The 19,855-nt window shown below is 44.4% G+C and overlaps 3 protein-coding genes across 4 annotated transcripts; 2 read left to right on the top strand and 1 right to left on the bottom strand.

Annotated features, from left to right (window-relative positions):
* Positions 1-203: 203 nt before the first annotated feature.
* Positions 204-14,297, bottom strand: Smox (Smad on X). Its single transcript, XM_076364841.1, has 6 exons — positions 13,856-14,297; positions 5,314-5,522; positions 4,338-4,606; positions 4,034-4,257; positions 3,448-3,761; positions 204-2,941 (listed from the first exon to the last, which is right to left on the bottom strand). Exons 1-6 carry the CDS (start codon positions 14,053-14,055, stop codon positions 2,673-2,675), a joined length of 1,485 nt encoding a protein of 494 aa, XP_076220956.1. The 5' UTR covers positions 14,056-14,297; the 3' UTR covers positions 204-2,672.
* A 74-nt stretch (positions 14,298-14,371) lies between these two features.
* Positions 14,372-18,486, top strand: LOC116433944 (uncharacterized). 2 transcript variants are annotated; one of them, XM_031992613.2, is made up of 8 exons: positions 14,372-14,868; positions 15,078-15,189; positions 15,268-16,962; positions 17,069-17,083; positions 17,208-17,568; positions 17,652-17,941; positions 18,017-18,128; positions 18,199-18,486. In XM_031992613.2, exons 1-8 carry the CDS (start codon positions 14,856-14,858, stop codon positions 18,319-18,321), a joined length of 2,721 nt encoding a protein of 906 aa, XP_031848473.1. In that variant the 5' UTR covers positions 14,372-14,855; the 3' UTR covers positions 18,322-18,486. The 2 variants fall into 2 exon arrangements, with proteins under 2 accessions (XP_031848473.1, XP_031848474.1); XM_031992614.2 differs by lacking the exon at positions 17,069-17,083.
* A 181-nt stretch (positions 18,487-18,667) lies between these two features.
* On the top strand, positions 18,668-19,810 carry RpL18A (ribosomal protein L18A). Its single transcript, XM_031992617.2, has 3 exons — positions 18,668-18,747; positions 19,135-19,314; positions 19,397-19,810. The coding sequence occupies exons 1-3, from the start codon at positions 18,730-18,732 to the stop codon at positions 19,730-19,732; spliced, it is 534 nt and encodes a 177-aa protein (XP_031848477.1). The 5' UTR covers positions 18,668-18,729; the 3' UTR covers positions 19,733-19,810.
* The last annotated feature ends 45 nt before the right edge of the window (positions 19,811-19,855 follow it).

Consider the following 19,855-nt stretch of genomic DNA (forward strand, 5'->3'; position numbering starts at 1 on the left):
CAAACGATATCGACAAAAAATATATAATATATATTTTTATATATATATTTATATATATATTTATATATGTATATATTTGTATATATATATATATAAAGAGGAACCGGTTCTCTGAAACGTTTGACGTTCACGTCGAGATCGAATCTCGCATTCTGTGCGTGCGATTGGCCCCCATCGTACGTAAAGACTCCATAGAAGTCGTATATGTTATCTTTAAAATTTTATTCGTTAAAAAAAAGGAAAAAAGAAAAAAGATAACTGAATCCATGCACTTGGTGCAAAGACTGTCCCGTACTTCGGTACTAATATATATCTCATAATATAATAAAAACACGTAACTCGTTATCTCGTTTTCGTACGTTCTACGTGAAAGACGCTTTCGAGTTTTTTATCTTCTCTTTTCTTAAACCTTTTTCTTTAAACGGTATTCTCTTCTCGGTTCGTCTCGAATATGAAACATGTTTTATAAAATCTGCACTAAAATAGAAAAACTTCTAATACGATTCGATTCTTAAAACAATTCGTGAAGAAATTCAAGAAACATCATAGAATCAATTACGCTCGACGCGTGTAAAAGCATCTCATATTCAAGTCCATACAATCATCTTTCTTTCCTTCGCTCCCTATCCGTTAATAAAATTTCCGTTATTTTTACAAGTTCTCTTTTCGCATCCTGCGCCTTGGTATCGGTCAAGAAACTCTTCGCATTCTCCCGTTAACACCTCCCTCCGAATAATTCCCGCGGAAAGTCTCCGCGAGACGTATCCAAATTACACGTTCGACGAAGTTCACGCGATCGGATCGATCATCCCTTGTTTCTGTCGCGAAGCGAAACACATGCTCCCCTCACTGAGAACGATGTTCACGATTCTACACATCGAACCGAACAACTTCTTCAACGATTCCCAGCTAACGAATGGTTCTCGCTATGTTAACACCAACACGAAAATGTGCATCGTAATGTTTACTATGCGCTGCATGAATTTTCAGACACGCAATAGATATACGTATAATAGTTTCCTGCATTCGCGTCGACTCACGACCCACGGTACCGTGGAAATATCTCTGTCTACCACAGATTCCGAGCGCTCGGCACCGTACGCCTCTGAGAAGTTAGCCGACTGCTTGCAAGTTAAAATCACATAGAGGCAAGGGGAATCGTTGCCTCGTATAATTCTCCCCAAGGACACTCCTAACACGTAATAGTAGGGCCACCATGTTCGTCGGATATTCGGATAATTGCTACAAGTTCCGTAAACATAAGGTAAACTACTGGTCATTCTCTATCGTTACATCTCGCTTGGTCGCATTTCGTTTCGCTTGCGTTTTTCTTTCGCGTGATCTGGCCAATACAGAGAACATGTCGAAATCGAAGTGTCATTGCTGCTGTAACTATTCAACCGAGGCGCCAGTGAGCGATTACCCTTGCCCCTGTGCAGTTTTAATTTGTAGGCAGTCGGCCAACTTCTGCGAGACGCACGGTACTTACTACCAATGTCAAGAAACACAACGCTTACTCTTAATAATTATATCAGTTACTCGTGATAAGACACCATAGTACGTAGCAAATTTTCATTAAAATTCTCGGCCCGGGACGTACGTTCCCGGTGAAACGTTATCGGTAATTACACACGCATACTGACTGACCCTCATTCCACGATGCTAACCGTTTCTAAGACTTTCGAGCAGACGGAGACACAATAATCCACATGCAATGCGGCCGTTCGCAGAGACATTCGAACGTTTTGATCCATACCGGGGCGCAACCGTTAAGGAAACGCGTTGAACAGTTACACATGTATTGAACACTGCAATCCATTCTTATTGTTATCGTACGAGAGAATTGGATGTTTGTATCGTTACTTGCGGTTAGTTTACTCGTAGGAAAAACATTGACGAAAACTCCGAACAGACCGGTGCCATTTGGAGAGTACTGTGCAATGGGAGTACACGTTCGTTCGCTGAATAGAAATTCTCTTCATCGGATCCTAAACGTGAGTAACGTACTATTATATATTACCTTGTAAGAGTTGACGTATACTGTAAGACCGGAGTGCGCTGGTTTTAACAAGCGATAAAAATATGCAAAGGCTGAACTCTCTGTGTTTACCGCGTTGTTCGCGCGCAAATTCGTTCGCGTAAAGTACAAACACTTGTTCTTTGCCCCCCCCCCCCTGACTCGGTTCAAATCGAATCCTGAATCGTTAGCAGCGGCGAACGTTAGAGTGCTACAAGTGTGCTGACACACTATCGGTTTCGTCGGAAAACGTGTTTTCCGTGTTTCGTTAAAACGCGTGACTGGTTTATTTACATGCCGTTCTTTCCCACAACCGTAGGAAACATCCGTTTTAGTATTCTTCTGTTTGAGCACTCGGCCGAGCGGTCGTTACTTCGAACGTTCTCCTGACATGTTTGAACGCAAAGTCGGGCTCTCGCGTTACCGCGCGCGCATCGTCGAGGCGAAAACGCGAACGTTCCTGTCCACCTTATTCTCGCCGGTCGCCGGTATCGGCGCGGCTGCAACGATCCCGGATGAATCGAATACAAAGCGGTATAATTCGCGGGTAAAATGGAAAACCAATCGACGACGACGATGATGACGCTGATGACGACGGTAGCGCGCGAATCGTTTCTCTTTGTTTCGCATCCAGGAAGAAGAGAAATATACAATCTTATGACATCGAGGAACAGGGCAAACGCGGCGAACCCATCTGCGTCAACACCCTATCCAGCCATTGCAGCGGACCGTTTAAATGCAGCTCGATCCAACAGGGAGTCGATGTCACGGTTTGCCGTCGATACGCCGCTCCCCAGCCTTTCACGAAGCTCATCCTGATGGTGCACATCCGAGTCAGCTGATACACCGCCTCGAAACCTTGGGATACCGACTGCGACAACAATGCGGCGAACTCTTGATTATTGAAGATCTTCAAGTTGCAGCCTGCATCGCAGAAAAAAAAAAGGAAAAACGATATTGAGATATCTGAAGCTCTCAATGCACCATGCAGTTCTTACCATTGAGCCTTCAAGTTTTGAACACGCGTATAGTTATATGCAATTCGAATGAGATTCTGTTAGATTTTACGAGACGTCTAAACATATTCCATTCAAAACCGCGTTCCGACGGAAATGACATTTTAAAGGACCATCGGGGTATAAAGGAGCGAACTATACCCTTTCGAAAGCGAACCAATTCGAATCTGCGGTTGCCGGCTATCGATCCGAAACGCGAACAGGCTACGTTTAACAAGTGGACCACCGTACGATACAGAACAGTATCGTTGTAGCACTTGAGCTGCTGATAAAGCTAGACGCGATGTTGGCGAAACGTTTAGAGGATTTCACTGCGAAGGACAGAGCTTGAAAGGCCTCAAGAATAATAAGAATCGTATGGCAACGGGGGGACAATTAATCGCCGGGCGAACGGTGGGGAACGGTGCTACTTACCGGGTGGTATTTTGCAAACGGTAGCCGGATGCCAACCGTAACGCTGGTTACAGTTAGGACTCTGGACAAATATGCTCGAGTCGGAGAGACACTCCGCGAACACCTCCCCGCCAATGTAATAAAGTCTGGCTCCTTTGCCGATGTGCCGTCTCGTTTGCTCGACGACGGTGTTGCGATTAACGTTCGACAATAATCCCAGGCAGAAACGCTCGGAGTTGCTTGGATCGGTGAATCCGTCGACCGTGATGCTCGGTTGTGACGCGTGGAAGGTCTCGCCCACTCTTGTATTCAGTTCGTAGTAACTTATCGAACACCTAGCGAACAGAACACGAACGAAACGGGATACAAAGAACATTCCATGATGAACTAAAAACCGTTCGCAACGCCTCCATCCGCGGTAAACGAACGTCTCGGATACTATGAACTACCACTTGCACTACTTCAAAGTCTCATTCGCGATCATAATTTCCTAAACTAAACGGGCCAAACAAGAATATCACTCTTTCTCGCGAGACGCAAGAATTGCCGGTTAAAAGTACGAATCTTCGCTTGAACCGGCGCGGTCCAGGAATGATCGGAGACTCACCAGAAGGCAGGCTCGCAGTACATAACTGGTTGCGCGTCGACTGGACTCGGCGACAAACGCGACAAAGACATGTTGTCGTTGTGATCCATGTTGTCACCATCCTCACTTATATATCCCGGAGGTGGTGTGTCCGCTGGAGGATCCATAGATCCAGGCGCCGGATGCGGTGAACCCTGAACGCTTCCTAGGCTCCCCACACTCGCCGGACTCGTCGCTTGCATACTCTGGTACAAGGAAAAAGAGGAATAGAAACACGTCGAAGCTTCGTTCGGTTCGGAGATTCGAGAACGGCGGGGAGTCTAACCTGCATTCCTTGATACGGATTGTTTGCTTGTTGCTGCTGCTGCTGTTGTTGTTGCTGCTGTTGTTGCTGTTGCTGCTGCTGTTGCTGTTGTTGCTGCTGCTGCTGCGGAGACTGCGGTATACCCTGTTGATTATGATGCTGGTGGTTCAGCGTCGCGTGGAAGCTAGTGTTCTCCGGCACGCTGACGCTGAGCTCCTCGAGGGAGGTGTTGTAGAGGACGGACTCGTCCCCGGCTAGGTTGTGCCGCGGCACGAGAATGGCTGGCAAAACTGCAACGTTTCGTGCGTTAATAGTCACGCGATCGCTCGATCGTTTTGCTTACGGTCGTTACGTTCCAGCCGATTAACCCTTTGAGCGCAACGGACGCGTATACGCGTCCAGCGAAAGCTATCAGCGCGGACTCCGGCCGCGTATATTCGTCCAGTAAAAGTTACCAGCACGAGCTACGGACGCGTGCACGCGTTTCGTCTATCTTCTCGATCCCCCACGTAGAATAAACCGATGCGAATGAAATCGCAAGGAGAATCGGATCAAAATGAGAATCTAGTTTACATTTGTCACACTACGAATCACCTACATTTCACTTCCTTCTCGTCTGCGAAAGAAACCTTTTGTTATTTTTTTTTATGAAAACGATCCGTTTCGCTTCGATCTATCATACCGCCGCCACGAACTTCGGTGATTATTATTGTTTGCGCCTCGTGTAATCGATCAACGCCAGTGAAACAGTGTTCCGTCCCTAGCGATCGCAGTCGCTAACCGTGCAACGTTCTCTTCACCCACGCGGAGCGCTTCGACTGAGCGAATTCGGCGTTCGAAGGGTTAATAGTTGCACGAGTACGGCCACGTGATTCTGCCCAAAAGATGAATCCGTTTCGACGAGATACGCGCGAGACAGTTTCATCCTCGTCGACGATAGAACGAGAGGGAACGCGCGCGCGGGAGAGGACGACTGAACACGCGGTGGCCCACCTACCTGGCGTCTGTATTCGTTGATAGTGATACGGATTCACGCAGACCTCGTCCCGCTTCTGCGTGAACGCGTACTCGCAGTGCTCGATCGCCCTCAGCTCCTGATGCGACTGCAAGTCCGGCCAGCGCCAAAGTCGGCAGTAGATCACGTGCGGCAGACCTTTGCCGCGAGCTCCTTGGACACCGTTGTCGCCGACTCCGCCCGGGCTAGGCCTTTCGTTCAAACAAATCAAACCTATTACCGTCTGTTCGATCGATCCTACAGCTTGAGATTGCTTTCCGAGGGAGAACGAGAACGATTAGCTCTCGATTGGCGTCGTTCGGCGAATAGCGTAACGTTTGCCCACGGAACCGGAAACGCGATCCTCTAAACCATGCGGTTCTTGGCGTGTCCGCCGTTGGAGACGATAACGGGAACGTTAAGAACAGATCCCCGAGCGACGTCGATTTCTCAGAGTCATCGTCGTTGCACAACTTTCTTTCTCCATTTATTCAAAGAGGACCGACGCAGGACGGTCCATTGAGAAGGGGGTATTCTAACATCTTGCCGTGATTCGCTTACGAGACCCGTCGTTACGAACTACGTAAGCATATTTCCTAGCGGACAGATACTCGACGTCGTCGAGACGCGAGTTCTGCTTCGAAATAACAAGCGACAGGCTCTGTGCGCCTCCTCGACGTTAACGGCGATATTATATAACAGTCATGGATACGTGACGGCGGTCTCCCATGGAAAATCGCACCGCGCGAACGCGTTGACCTCGCGCAATAGCGTATCTTTGACCTCGAGAGATCGGCATTCCCCGCGACATCGCCGAACGAGTCGCTCTACTCGCGGAAGCGTGGCCGCAGAAACGGATGCGGAGGTGCAATCTCGACGTGGAACCGCGTTTAACTGCGATCTCGTCCCGCGAGTGCCGCAAATTGAATGAAACTCGAGCGCGCGACGATCTCCGAAGATCTACGGGGCGCGCCGCATCGGCGAAACGACGATCGAGCCGACCAACGGTTCTCGAAAGTTCCGATTTCCGTCTGCGACGCGAACCGCTCCGTTTTCAGTTTCCACCGATGGAAACGACCGTGGATCCAGCGATCCTCGAGCCGATCCGATCTCGATTTTCGTTCCGCGACCGTCGAGGATCTCTTTTCCCGCCGTTATGGTATGATTCATTTTCATTTTCCACCGATGGGAGTAGCCGCGGATCCAGCGATCCTCGATCAGATCCGATCTCGACGTTCGTCTCACGACACAGTCGAGAATCCCTTTTTCCGTCGTTCTACTTCTGCGATTGTGCCTCGCACAACCTTCCACTTTCTCTCTCTTTCAACCGGTCTATCTGTCGCTGCGTCGCGACGCGTGCACGATCTAGGCGCACGGATACTCCCCTTCGCCCCGATGAAAATCGCACGACATCTCGATTCGTTGCATAATTAGGAAACAGTTCCCATGCGCGAGCTGGACCTCGATTCGCGGATTCACGCTCGACGAGCGATCGGTCCAATTTCAATCGGTATTTTCCGAACGACGACGCGTCGCGATTCGAGAACTCACTGCCGCGTCGGCACGTGCTCGACGAAAGGCGGACAAACAACTAGATACGTCAGAAAGGCGGCCGCCTGTTCGCGGAACGCAGGTGTTTCTCGAAACCTCTCCGTTCCGTACGGAATCGGGAGAAAAACCGCTTCTCCGCATCCTCCCGTGGCTGATTCTCGAATGACGACAACACGCTGCCAGGAGTGTACAGTGTACAGAGTTACCCGGTAATATCGGCGGCCGATTCAAAAGTTCCGCCGACCTATTCCTTCGCGGTTGCCATCGATCGTTTCGAATCATTTTTAACTTTGTGGTGAATACGAATCCAGTAACCGTGACACGAATCACGAGGCACGGCCGCTCCGGCGAGCGAACAATTTTCGGTGTGGGCGTAATCCTTATCGCGCGCTGTTCGCTAGCCGCCGCCGAATTGCCCGTGCACGCCGAACGATTCGTTTGCCCGTCGATAGCGGCGACGGTATTAAAACCGCGAGGCGATCGAATCCGAGGAACAGTGAAATCGCATCAATGGAGGCCGAGAGAATGCGGCGATCCGCGCGGTCTCGTTCCTTCTGCGACGTTAGCCGACCGGCTGACGCAGCGTTTCAGCTCGCGCGAGGACTCGAGGAATCGCGTTAGCCGTGAAATTCTTTCCGCGTATGCACCGAACGAACGGTAGCCATGACTCGATCGAAATTGACCGGTGATTGCGCGTGCAACGGAGCAACGGCGGCGCCGCGCCGCGCCGTGCCATGTGCTCCCACGTTTTTTTTTTTCCCCCAAAAGGAAGAGAGGAAACGAAAACACAGCTCGGTACGAGAGCTGCACTTACTTGCACGCACCGCTGCCACGCTCGATCGTTCGCCGCTGAACGCGGCCGGCCACGCACGGCACACTCGAGGACAAGTACTGGTACCGATCGCGAGGAAAGCAACAGGAGGATCGGACGTGACCGACAATTTCCCTGGATCGCTCGTCGTTTCCGAATCGCCGGCTGTTCTGGGTGAAACATAGAAGAACTGGAACTCGCGGCGACGATTCGACGCAGACGAGCGCCTCTCCGAATGATTTCGAAGTGACAAGAATCGAAAGAGCGGAATCTAAAAGAACGTTTCGCCCGATAGCGATGAGAACCGTCTCCCAAGGTCCGTCGAGAAAGACCTCGAGGAATCGTTGCGGTAGCCTTCGGAATCGCGTGGTCGGTTGACGCTGAAGAATACCCGAAGGCTGAGAGCAGACACGGGCGAGGAAGGATCATTGACTTTGATAAAACGCGTCAACGAAACTGACGCGACACAATTATGTATCTGGCTGCCCGAGGCGACACGGTTGCAAAGTCGTACAGGTCTCTGCTGCGAATCTGTCCCGCGCAGCCTACCCGTGCGCCTCGGCGAGGATAACGAAATTAATTCCCGGAGCGATACTTCCTTGCCAGCTCATGCTCCCGTCGCCGTAATAATTCGCGTTTCTGCCGGTCCCAACGCGGCCACGAACTTACGCAACTTCATCGTTCACGAATCACTGTTTCCATCGATCTTCCTGCGAGAAGAATGGTCTCCGGGGCGAAATCCGTCCGGATCATTCGCGCGAACGCTCCTCGTCGATTCTGTTACGTGAACGTTAATTAGCTCGTGTTACCGCCTGCGAGTATTTCGTCGGCGAATAACGCGTGCGTTATATTTCATTAATCACCTGCTCGGTAGTATTTCCTTTCCTCGCTAGCCCGAAGTCACTTCTCGCTGGGAATACTGTAGAAGAGACGCGGAGGAATCTTCCATTCCGTTGTAAATGCTAATTCGCTTCGAGGATAATGAATTGGTGGTAGCAAAATGATCATCTGGGGTCTCACTCGTCATTGCACGGCAACGAGCGACGTCGCCTCGTGCACGATTGGGAGCAGTCATAGGATGGGAACGACCATGGGAATTCTTTCCCCAGAAACGCTGGACATTCGGGTGGTTCTTTGTCCTCGGCGTGCATCTATCTTATCGGCGTTCCGCGAATGCAACGCAACGAGGAACACGTTCTCGGAAGAACGGTGCAACGCGATTGCCGATCTCCGGGTAGGCGAAAATTTTTCCTTGAAATCGAGCCGCGTTTGGCGACCGAGCGATTCGAAGCTGTAACGGCGGTTATGAGGATGCTAACTATTCGAGCAAATTTTCGTCGCGGCAGAAACGCCCGGAGCGGAATTGCGAAACGCAAAAGACGTTGCACGCGTGTGTGGAAGGATCTGCCTTTCTCGGCGACAAACTTCGTTCCCTCTCTCCTGCGAGAGTATCCTTGGGGCACCGCGACGACTAGAATTGTTATTGATAACTCGCCTGCGAGGTGCGTATCGTGCCGCAATCGATTCCAATAATAATAATGCGTCCTCGGTACACTACCAAATATAGTAGCGAAAACTGAGACAGTGCGATGCAGAAGAAAAATGAAGTAAATACGAACGCGACGACGGCGCGCGTCGCGCTGTTCTACGAGAAGCAGAATACAGCGAGAATTTATTGCTGTACTTTAAGCGAAATACTCTATCGAGAATCTTTTACAAAAAAAAAAAACCGATATCGTCGTGAAAACGATGAAACAAAGCGAAGAATCTGATCGGCGATCCTTCGGAACGCGGGCGAGCCGTATGCAACACGACTGCCGTCAAGTATTATTTTCTTTCGCGTTGTTCCGTTACGCGATGTGCAAAGTTTACGATGTGCAATCTCGCAGATAAGATAGAACACGACGCGTTTAAATTTAAACAAACAAATCACCGAGGCAGATGAATCCGCGCGAGATCGCGGGAGCGCGCGGCGCCGGTCGTTTTAATCCTTCAACCGGGAACCGCCGCGTGTACAACGCTTTACGTGTAACGGCGACGGCGAAATGAACGCGACTGAAATTCGTTTCGGTCGGTGCATGAATTATTTTATATCCGACGATGAATGCCGTCCCCGTGTAACCAATTTTTGTTTCCCGACGCGCGTTTATCGATCAAACGAACACCGAGGAGACAATCATATTTCATGCCCCGATGATATAACATTGGGAAATAATAAACGCACCGAAGCCGCGGTTTAACGCGCGTCCAGCGCGCGCGAGCGGAAAGTTTGTTTAAACTCATCTTCGCCGAAGCAACTTTTCATGTTTACTGTCATTATGTATAAATAGAACGCACACTTCATTACATTTGCATACGCTCTCTGTCAGATCGCATTTGCATCTGTCGGCACGTTCATCCTTCGAACTTTCTCGCGTGAATGAAACTCGACTGTTATATCGGGGAAATAATGCCCTCGAAGTGGACGCATTGTTGTGTGTGTCGTTGCTTGTGTTTTTTTTTCTCGATTCTTGGGTATACGGTAACTTCTTACGCGGATCAATAGCTTTACGACTCGTCACGGATGGCTCAAATCGAAAAAAGCGACAGAATGGCGGTCCGTGACCTATGATACCGGTTCCCAGGAGAAAAATTACCGGTCCCGGAAAACATTCGCGGAGCGGAATAAAACTACAAAGCGAAGGCAGACGTGATATTTTTAATGCTGCCAGTTGCTTTTTGCGGCTTACTTTCACGGCATCCACAAATATTCTCGGCCTTCGCGGTAAATGCCTTTAAATTACTTATGCTCCGTCCGAAGTAAGAATCATTGTCGCGCGAGATACATGACTTCATCTTCGAAGTATTGAAATATAGAAATGGAATACTAAAAAACTTGAAATAATACATTGAACATCTTTGAAATATATTTTAATGCGTCCGGCAGTTCTTTTACCCCTTTGCGGTCCGAAAAATTTTCAGTTCCTCACTCTGGAACTTTAACCCTTTAACCTGTGATTCCTTTTATACCTTCTTCGACGATAACTGCTTCGACATTAATCATTTGCCAGAAACGAAAGAGAATTCCGTATTTATCTATACCTGCGTTTACATTAAAGCGTAAGAATTGCTAACGGAATCGTAATATTTCATTTGAGCTCGAGAGAACTGAGATTCAATTACTTTTGTTAATTTTAGATGTTCATCGCGAGTCCGACGCGGTATTGTATGGAAAGGGGTTAATCGTTTATTTGAGGACACTCGAGAATCGAAATTGTACTCGCATCTAACATCATCGTCGTATCGCAAATAACTGCGGCGAAAATTCATCGACCGCTCGACTATTCGAACAAATCGAATGCCCAGTCCAATTCTCGGCGTAAGATCGCAAACGGTTAAGGTAAATCTTCGCGAGCGTAAAGATGGAGCCGGCGCGCGTACGAGCACGGGCAACGTGACGCGCACGTGTCTCGCGTTTCGTTCGCGCCGCGTTTCGAAATCGAAACGGATAGTGAACGCGTTAATTGTTATTTATTCCGACCCTAAATTCCGACGCTAAGAACCGTCGAACGTCCCGTTTCAACGGTCTCACGCATCGGCAACGACAATTCCTGCCATTCCGTTCGTTCCATTCGTTCCCTCGTCCCCGATAGTTTCTTCGTTAAAATTGTTATGTAATTGACTAGATAATAATCAGCGATCGCGACGCGCGGCCATCGTATCGCGCTCGGCTAAAATGAAAATTACCGCTTCGACGACGCGGCCGTTCGTAATGCCTTTTGAAAAAATTATTCGCGTAACGCAACGGAGCGAATGAATTTATACCGCGAAAACCAACCCGTATTCAGCGATTAACCGGCTTGTTAATCGTCGGTGTCAATTACAATAAAATAATCGATGTCGAATACAAATATTTAGCGATGTAACTACATAATAATCAACCGCTAAGTGCTGAACCTCTAATATACGAACTCCTAATTATAGAACTATTGTGACTTCTATTATAACGTAGAATCTCGGTTATACGAACTAATCGCAAATAAGATGATTCCAGTGAATAAAATAATCGATGTCGAATACAAATATTTAGCAATGTAACTACATAATCAACCACTGAATGCCGAACCTCTAATATACGAACTCCTAATTATAGAACTATTGTGACTTCTATTATAACGTAGAATCTCGGTTATACGAACTAATCGCAAACAAGATGATTCCAGTGAATAAAATAATCGATGTCGAATATAAATATTTAGCGATGTAACTACATAATAATCAACCACTGAATACCGAACCTCTAATATACGAACTCCTAATTATAGAACTATTGTGACTTCTATTATAACGTAGAATCTCGATTATCCGAACTAATCGCAAATAAGATGATTCCAGTGAATAAAATAATCGATGTCGAATACAAATATTTAGCAATGTAACTACATAATCAACTACTAAATGTCGAACGTCTAATATACGAACTCCTAATTAAAGAACTTTGATGGTGACTTCTATAACATAAAATCTCAGTTATCCAAACTAATCGAAAATAAGACATAAATAACAGTTAATAAATGTACAGTTCGGATAATAGAATAATAGAACGATACATCATTGATTCGGATAATCGAGGTTTTATTGTATATGGTAAGAGGTGTGATATGAAAAAAAAATCTAATAATTGTTTTTAGTATTGTTTATCTTTGCAACGAAGAGATAAGCGATAAAACGTCCAAGATTCTCGTGCAAGTGAACGTGTTGAACAGGAAACCCGAAATGGATCCGGTCTAATGGTTCTAGCGTTAAAAAGAAGCGCACCGCTCGCGATCGCGACTAATGTTTTTCGGGCGTTACATTGGACGTACTCTTTGCCGCTTCGTCGGTTAGAAAGAAAATATTGCCGTCGAATTTCCATTGAGCGCCGAACCAACGGCGAGGCTGACGTAACGTTAGGAGTATTAATTGCGATGAACGCGTCGAAGAGAAAACGAACGTCCCGACGAAGCACCTGGCATCGATCACGATTATCTTCGTAATAACTCGTAATTCGATGTAAAGAAGCGACACCGGTACCAGTCGAGAGAGAAAAAGGGACATCAATTAGATTAACAGGAATAGCACGAGACATCTGTTCCTTTTTTTCATCGTTAACGAACCGACGAAAAGAATGCTACGAAAGTTTACGCGTTTACAACGTAAACGCGTCTCCTAACCTGCAAAGTTCAGGGAAGTTAAGATGTCGAAAAGTAACGCGATGTTATTGCGAGTAGAATACTACCAAGGTTCCTCTTCTGTAAATTAATATTTGAAACTGTGAATCGTAGAGATCCGTTACGACAAGTACAAGTTTAAAAAACTATAGTTTATTAACTCGATTAGCTTAGACGTAGGGAAAAATGACGAGCTGTAGTAGAAGGGAATGTAAAGATGATGAAAATTGATCGACGAAATTTATAGGTTTTTTTATCAACGATTTCCGAAAGAATTGCCAGGTAAAAAACGCGGGATTAACGGCGACATTCAAAACGGTTGACCCATAAATGGCCAATGTCTTATTTCGATGACATTTTTTTGAGGGGATTGGCCGTAAACAATGCAATGGGAATGATGAATCACGTGTTGGTAATTGTTATATTAATGAGTAAATCCGTTGGGATTTGCGATCGGTGATGGACGTTTTGATATGATTTGAAAGCGCACTTGGCCCCGAAAGGTAACGGTCTCTTTCGGAAAGTGTAGTTAATCGCGATAATAACAGTGAATTCGCGTTTCGCTATAATGTAACGGATATGACAAACTGTCAGCCGTTTATAAGGAAGTATATACGAAAATAGAAATCATCGCGATACCGGATCCCGTTAATAAGAACGGAAAGCCATCTCCTCTACGTTCGAGTGCAGTGAAAGAGAAACGTCATATGGATAGACGTCGTGACATTATACGCACGAATACGTAGACGTGTAAATAAGAACGAAGAACAAAACACTAACACAGAGAGCCGCGCGGCGCACACACTATCTATTTCATGGAGTTTCGTTGGAGACAGAGACTAAGGAGATAAATACAGAGAACGTGAAATCCCGTCGGAACCCGTTACGTTACGTCACGTAGTAGGTACAAAAACAGATAGGCAAAAAGAGAAAAGAATCAGTCACAGAGATCGTAATATCTATGCACGGGCAGGAGTAAGTGAATCGAGCGTACCTTGGTATAGTGATGCACTTGGTGTTACAACTTTGCGTGGTAATGGCTTTTTCGAGTTCCTCGAGGCCAGTCGACTTCTTTAACTTTTTCACCAGACTTTTCACTGCTTTTTCACTCCATTTATCTTCCCCCTCGGATTTTTTCCAACCCAGCAATCGTTTAACGATAGGCGGGTTAAAGCTGGACAGCATCGAAGTCATGATTTGCGTTACGAGACTTACGCGCGACCCGCATCGGGCTGTTTCAACGTGCCACCACACTAACAAATTTCCACTCGCGATTTCGGTGTAGTGGCCCGACAAGGGTCACCGTACGGTTTACCTTTACCGTCAACTGCTCGATTTCAGACAACGCGAATCTCTCATACGGGCGGCGAAAACTTTGCCACAGCCGCCATATTGTTCGTTAAGCGTACTCGGCGATACTCGGGAACACTCGGCCGTTTCCGAGCCGATCATAGAATACGTAATAAATAGAAAGCGAAACTATTTTTCGTTTTCCAAATTTCTTGTAAGTTTTATGAGTTTTTCTTTGTTTAATAATTGCGCTCGTCCATCTGATATTCAATGATTTTGGACGGACGTCTGTTTTTAACATTATGTGACCGTTTAATGTTACAAAAATAATTGCAACGAAATATTTTTCTGAACAAATTCGAGAGCTGCACATTTGCGAATCGTAAATACTTGTGAAACAGGCTCCATTTAATTAATGAATTATAGCGATTGGTTGATACTAAACGTCTAACCTGACAAAGTTGCAGGTCAAAATCGAAATGGCCAATCACGGGTATTTTTCGTGAATTTTCTTCATTTCTCGTGCTATTTTAACGTAAATACATTTTCTTGAGCATGTTTTTGGAACCTGAACTGTTGTTAATAATAAGAAGTTATTTAAAAATTTAGCGGGCCCTTAAGAAAGAATCATTAAGTCTTGTTATTTTAGAGAAAAAATAATTCATAATACTTAGTGACAAGGTGTATATTTGTATATAAATACAATGGATCTTGAAGGTAAATCTTATTATACTTCTTCCAAGCTACTTAATAAAAATTACAAGTACTGTACGCCAAGAATATATACATATATATACTTAAATACATTTGCATGTGTGCGTGTGTGTTATTCAATTGTTGACATTCCTTTTTGTATTTGTAGAATACATTTAAAAAACATTGTGAGAATATTAGATCGTTGTAATGTAATATTATTTTGTTTTTAGAAGAAAGAAGCGAATCGGAAGAAGAGCATGAGAAGTCTAGAAGTCGTTCGATAGATTCTCATAGATCCAGTAGAAGTAGATCTAAGTCAAACTCTACCAGTCGTTCACCCAGGTAAAAAATCATGTTTATCTAAACACGTAGATAATACAGCTCCTACTACAATATAATTTCTAACATCTTTCGTTTCAGATCCAATCAATCTTCGCCTGTACAACCACGATCACCAGCTTCCGTTCATTCCAATGCTAACTCTAGAAAATCATACTCTAGATCGCCTTCGCGATCACCATCTCGAAATCGATCTGCATCACCCGCTTCCGTTAAAAATCAGAGATCGTCTAGATCCAGTTCAAAATCTGGGGGCAGGAGAAGCACTTCGAAATCGCCATCCAAATCGCCATCCAAATCGCCATCCAAGTCGCCTTCCAAGTCTCCTTCACCCGAACAAGATGGAAAAATTGTACAAAGTGAATCGCAATCACCGCGTTCAGTACGTTCAGCGAAATCACGATCGAGATCAAGGAGTTCGTCGGCCGCGGAGTCTAGGAAAAGTTCTAATCCACCATCACGGCAGAATTCACGATCCAGATCCAGATCGACTTCCGCTAAACGGAGTAACCCACCGTCTAGATCTCCTTCGCCTTCTGTTCGTTCAAAATCACGCTCCCGATCACATTCTCGGTCCCCTTTTGGTTCACCAAAAGCGGCTGCCAGATCTCGTTCTCAATCAGGCTCGCGAGAATCTTCTCCAGCTCGATCTCGTTCCCATTCAGAAAGTCCTCATCGGAAATCCCACAGTAGGTCTCGATCTCCTTCCGTCGACAAAAAGGGTTCGCGTTCTCCGTCGCGGTCTCCATCACCATCTCCATCTCGCGTCAAAACGTCCCGATCCCGTTCACGATCGAAATCTCCTTCGGTAGATAATTTAAGGAAGGATGCACCCGATTCTCCAAAAAGTTCCCACTCGAAATCACCTGCGACTTACGAAGATGGAAAACATAAATCAAGATCGCGGTCTAGATCTGGCTCAGCATCAAGAAAAACTCCACCTACAGCTTCTCGAGCAGGGACTTTGTCTAGATCACCATCCGCGGAGCCTAAGGTACCGTCGCGATCAAAGTCGAGGACACCGTCGGGTTCAAGACAAGGATCTAGATCACGGTCCAGGTCGGGTTCAAGAAAGTCGATTTCAAGATCAAAATCAAGATCAAAATCAAGATCGGTCTCGGGATCACGGAAAGGATCACAGTCCCCTGGTTCAAGGAAAAGTTCTCGTTCTCGATCGAGGTCCAGCTCGAAGTCATCAAAGTCAAGATCTAGATCTCGTTCTAGCTCGAAAGCTTCGCGTTCCAGATCGCGTTCGGGATCGCGATCAAAGTCAAGATCAAGATCCAAATCAAGATCTCGTTCGAAATCGAAATCGAAGTCCCGTTCAAGATCTCGATCAGGTTCACGGTCAAAGTCAAGATCCCGTTCAAAATCGCGATCGCGTTCGAAATCCCGTTCGCGTTCGCGATCGCGATCGGGATCGGCAGCTGGGTCTAGGCACTCTTCCCGATCGAGGTCGAGGTCACGTTCGATATCGAAATCTAGAAGATCAAGAAGTCGCAGTGAGGATTCTGAAGGTGCTGTTAAAAAGAGGAACAGAGTTCTCTCAGATTCCGAAGAGGAGGATGACGGAGTTAAGGCAATAAAAAAATCGAAGCATGGTTTGTCTGATTCTGAAAACGAAGGCAACGATGAAGCAGCAGAGAAAAAGAAGGGTGAAGATGAACAGGAAGAGGAAGAACAAGAAGCAGGGAATAAAGAAATCGAAGATACTGTAAACATTGAACAGCAGGAAAATGAAGATTCCGATGATGGTGTAATCGCAGATGGAGGAATGTAAGTTACTGAAGTTTTATCAAAAAATACAGAATATTTAAAAGATTACGCAAAGTTAAATTATGGTAGCGCTAATCCATATTTATCTTTAATGTACGCTTATCAGGAGTAGCAGATATCTGTAAGTAATAGTTCTTTAGGGGAAAATGAACGTCATAACGACAGACTGTCAATCGAAACGAGCAATCTTCGTGTTGCACAAAATTTATGCCAACGAACGGTGACAAAATATGTTTATTTTCTAGGGACGATGCTTTGTCGGATTTCGATCGTATGTTGGCCCGTAAAAAAGAAGAACAATCACGAAGACGAAAAAGAAAAGATATTGATATAATTAATGATAACGATGATATTATAGCACAGCTTTTATCCGATATGAGAACTGCATCGGAAGAAGACAGAAAATTAAATCAACAAAATAAACCTGCCACTAACAAAATAGCTATGTTGCCGAAAGTCCTGTCACAGCTAAAAAAGCATGACCTACAATTGGCGTTTTTAGAACATAATGTATTAACAGTTTTAACTGATTGGTTAGCCCCGATGCCTGATCGATCTTTACCTTCTTTAAAAATTCGTGATAGTCTTTTGAAGCTTTTGTGGGAAGTAAGTTTCTGAATATAAAATTTTCATTTAGTAATCATAAAACAATATTGCATATGTGTATACTGTGTGCATTGATATTTCAGTTTCCAAGAATAGATCAGTCTTCCTTGAAACAGTCAGGCATTGGCAAAGCTGTTATGTATCTTTATAAACATCCGAAAGAAACTAAAGAAAACAAAGAACGCGCTGGTAAATTAATTAATGAATGGGCTCGCCCTATATTTAATCTGTCGGCCGACTTCAAAGCTTTATCGAAAGAGGAGAGAATGCAAAGGGATTTAGAACAAACACCTCAAAAAAGAAGGAAAACTGAAGATGGAGGATCTTCTCAGAAGTCGCAAGATATAAATAAAGCTCTAAAAGGAGATGCCAAGTATGAATTGGATAGACTTTTATACCAGTAAATCATGGGACATTATTAAAATGTTAATGAATTTTATCGTATTAGACCTTTAAGACCTGGAGATCCTGGATGGGTTGGAAGAGCCAGAGTTCCTAGACCTTCAAATAAAGATTACGTTGTAAGACCGGACTGGAAGTCTGATGTTGATATTAGCAGGGTAAGTATATTTGTTTATCAGTTACATACGTATAATGTAACTCACAACAATTACTGTAATAATTTAACAGAGCTCCAAGAAACAAATGAATAGATTTGAAAGGCATATGAAAAACTACATAGATAATAAAAGGATGAAAGGACCGAGAAGGGCTGTGGATATATCTATTGAAGGACGCAAAATGTCCTTGTAATAGCAACACATTTCGATCTATACATGACGAATATTATATATAATTTACAAGAACTGTACGAGCGTATATAAAAGCCTGCATTATCTCAACATTAAGTTACGACACTCTATAGAATTGTAACTACAATTATGCTCAATAAAAGTTGGACAACAATTGTAAACGGTATTTCTTAAATTTACGTTTGTATCCTAAATTTAGGTAGTAAATAAATAGAACAAGATAAATTACTGACAACATTTGTTGCTTGATAACATTCTTTTTTCTCGTTGCATCATTTATATAATAAAACATACATGTAAGATATTTAAACTTCTAGTATGTTCAAAAATTAAATGGTTGCATTTCCGTCTAGCACGAACTCGAGCGACCTCTTTTTCCGGTTTATCGTGATATAGTAAGCACGACATAATGAAAGCTAAGGGTGAAGTAAGTAAATATTATAAATATTACTGGAAAAATTATAAAGAAATCTTGTTAAGGAGATTTTTTATGTCGTCATACCCTCGCATATCATAAAAACTTACTTAGAATAATTGAAATAAAAGGATACTGTGCGTTAACATGAACATAACCTATAACAGCATAATCACCGACACATGTTCAGATTGTATTCAAAAGCTTCAAAGTTTATTATACTTTATTAAATTTGTATTTGGAACAAAATAGATATCGTCGTAGATGACTGTTTTATTCTACTTAGATGAACAATATACTTTATCGCAATGAAGGATATTAACAATTTTTCAGATGTCAAAGTTAATTATTTGTATACACACGTGACTACTTTGATTAATAACTATTTTCTTTTTACAGTTGAAGGAGTTCGAAGTGATCGGTCGCAAATTGCCGACTGAAAAAGAGAAAACCACACCTTTGTATAAAATGAGAATATTTGCTCCTGATGCTATTGTTGCGAAGTCTAGATTTTGGTATTTCCTTCGTCAACTCAAAAAGTTCAAGAAGTCTACTGGAGAAATTGTGTCTCTTAAAAAGGTAAAAAATAAATGAAATACTATAAGCTAAATTGTTTGAAGAATAATAACATTATAATAAACTTTAATTTGGTAATGATTAGATTTCAGAGAAGACGCCTATGAAAATCAAGAATTTTGGAATCTGGTTAAGATATGACTCAAGATCTGGAACTCACAATATGTACAGAGAATATAGAGATCTTTCTGTCAGTGGTGCTGTAACACAATGTTACAGAGATATGGGAGCACGTCATCGAGCTCGTGCACATTCAATCCAAATCATTAAAGTAGAAGTGGTAAAAGCTGCCAACTGCAGGAGACCACAAGTTAAACAATTTCATGATTCTAAAATCAGGTTTCCACTACCAAAACGTATTCACCACAGGAATCGTATGCCACTCTTCAGTGTTAGAAAACCACGTACCTATTTCCTATAAATATTTTCATCTGAATGTTTTACACATTAACAATAAATATATATTGTTCTAAGGGAAATAAATGGACGTTTGATCTAATGTGATACCTCCACCACTTTATTACTTATCCTACAATACCTGATA

The sequence above is a fragment of the Nomia melanderi genome, chromosome 2 (assembly GCF_051020985.1).
Source record: "Nomia melanderi isolate GNS246 chromosome 2, iyNomMela1, whole genome shotgun sequence".
In the NCBI taxonomy this organism is placed as follows: Eukaryota; Metazoa; Arthropoda; class Insecta; order Hymenoptera; family Halictidae; genus Nomia; species Nomia melanderi.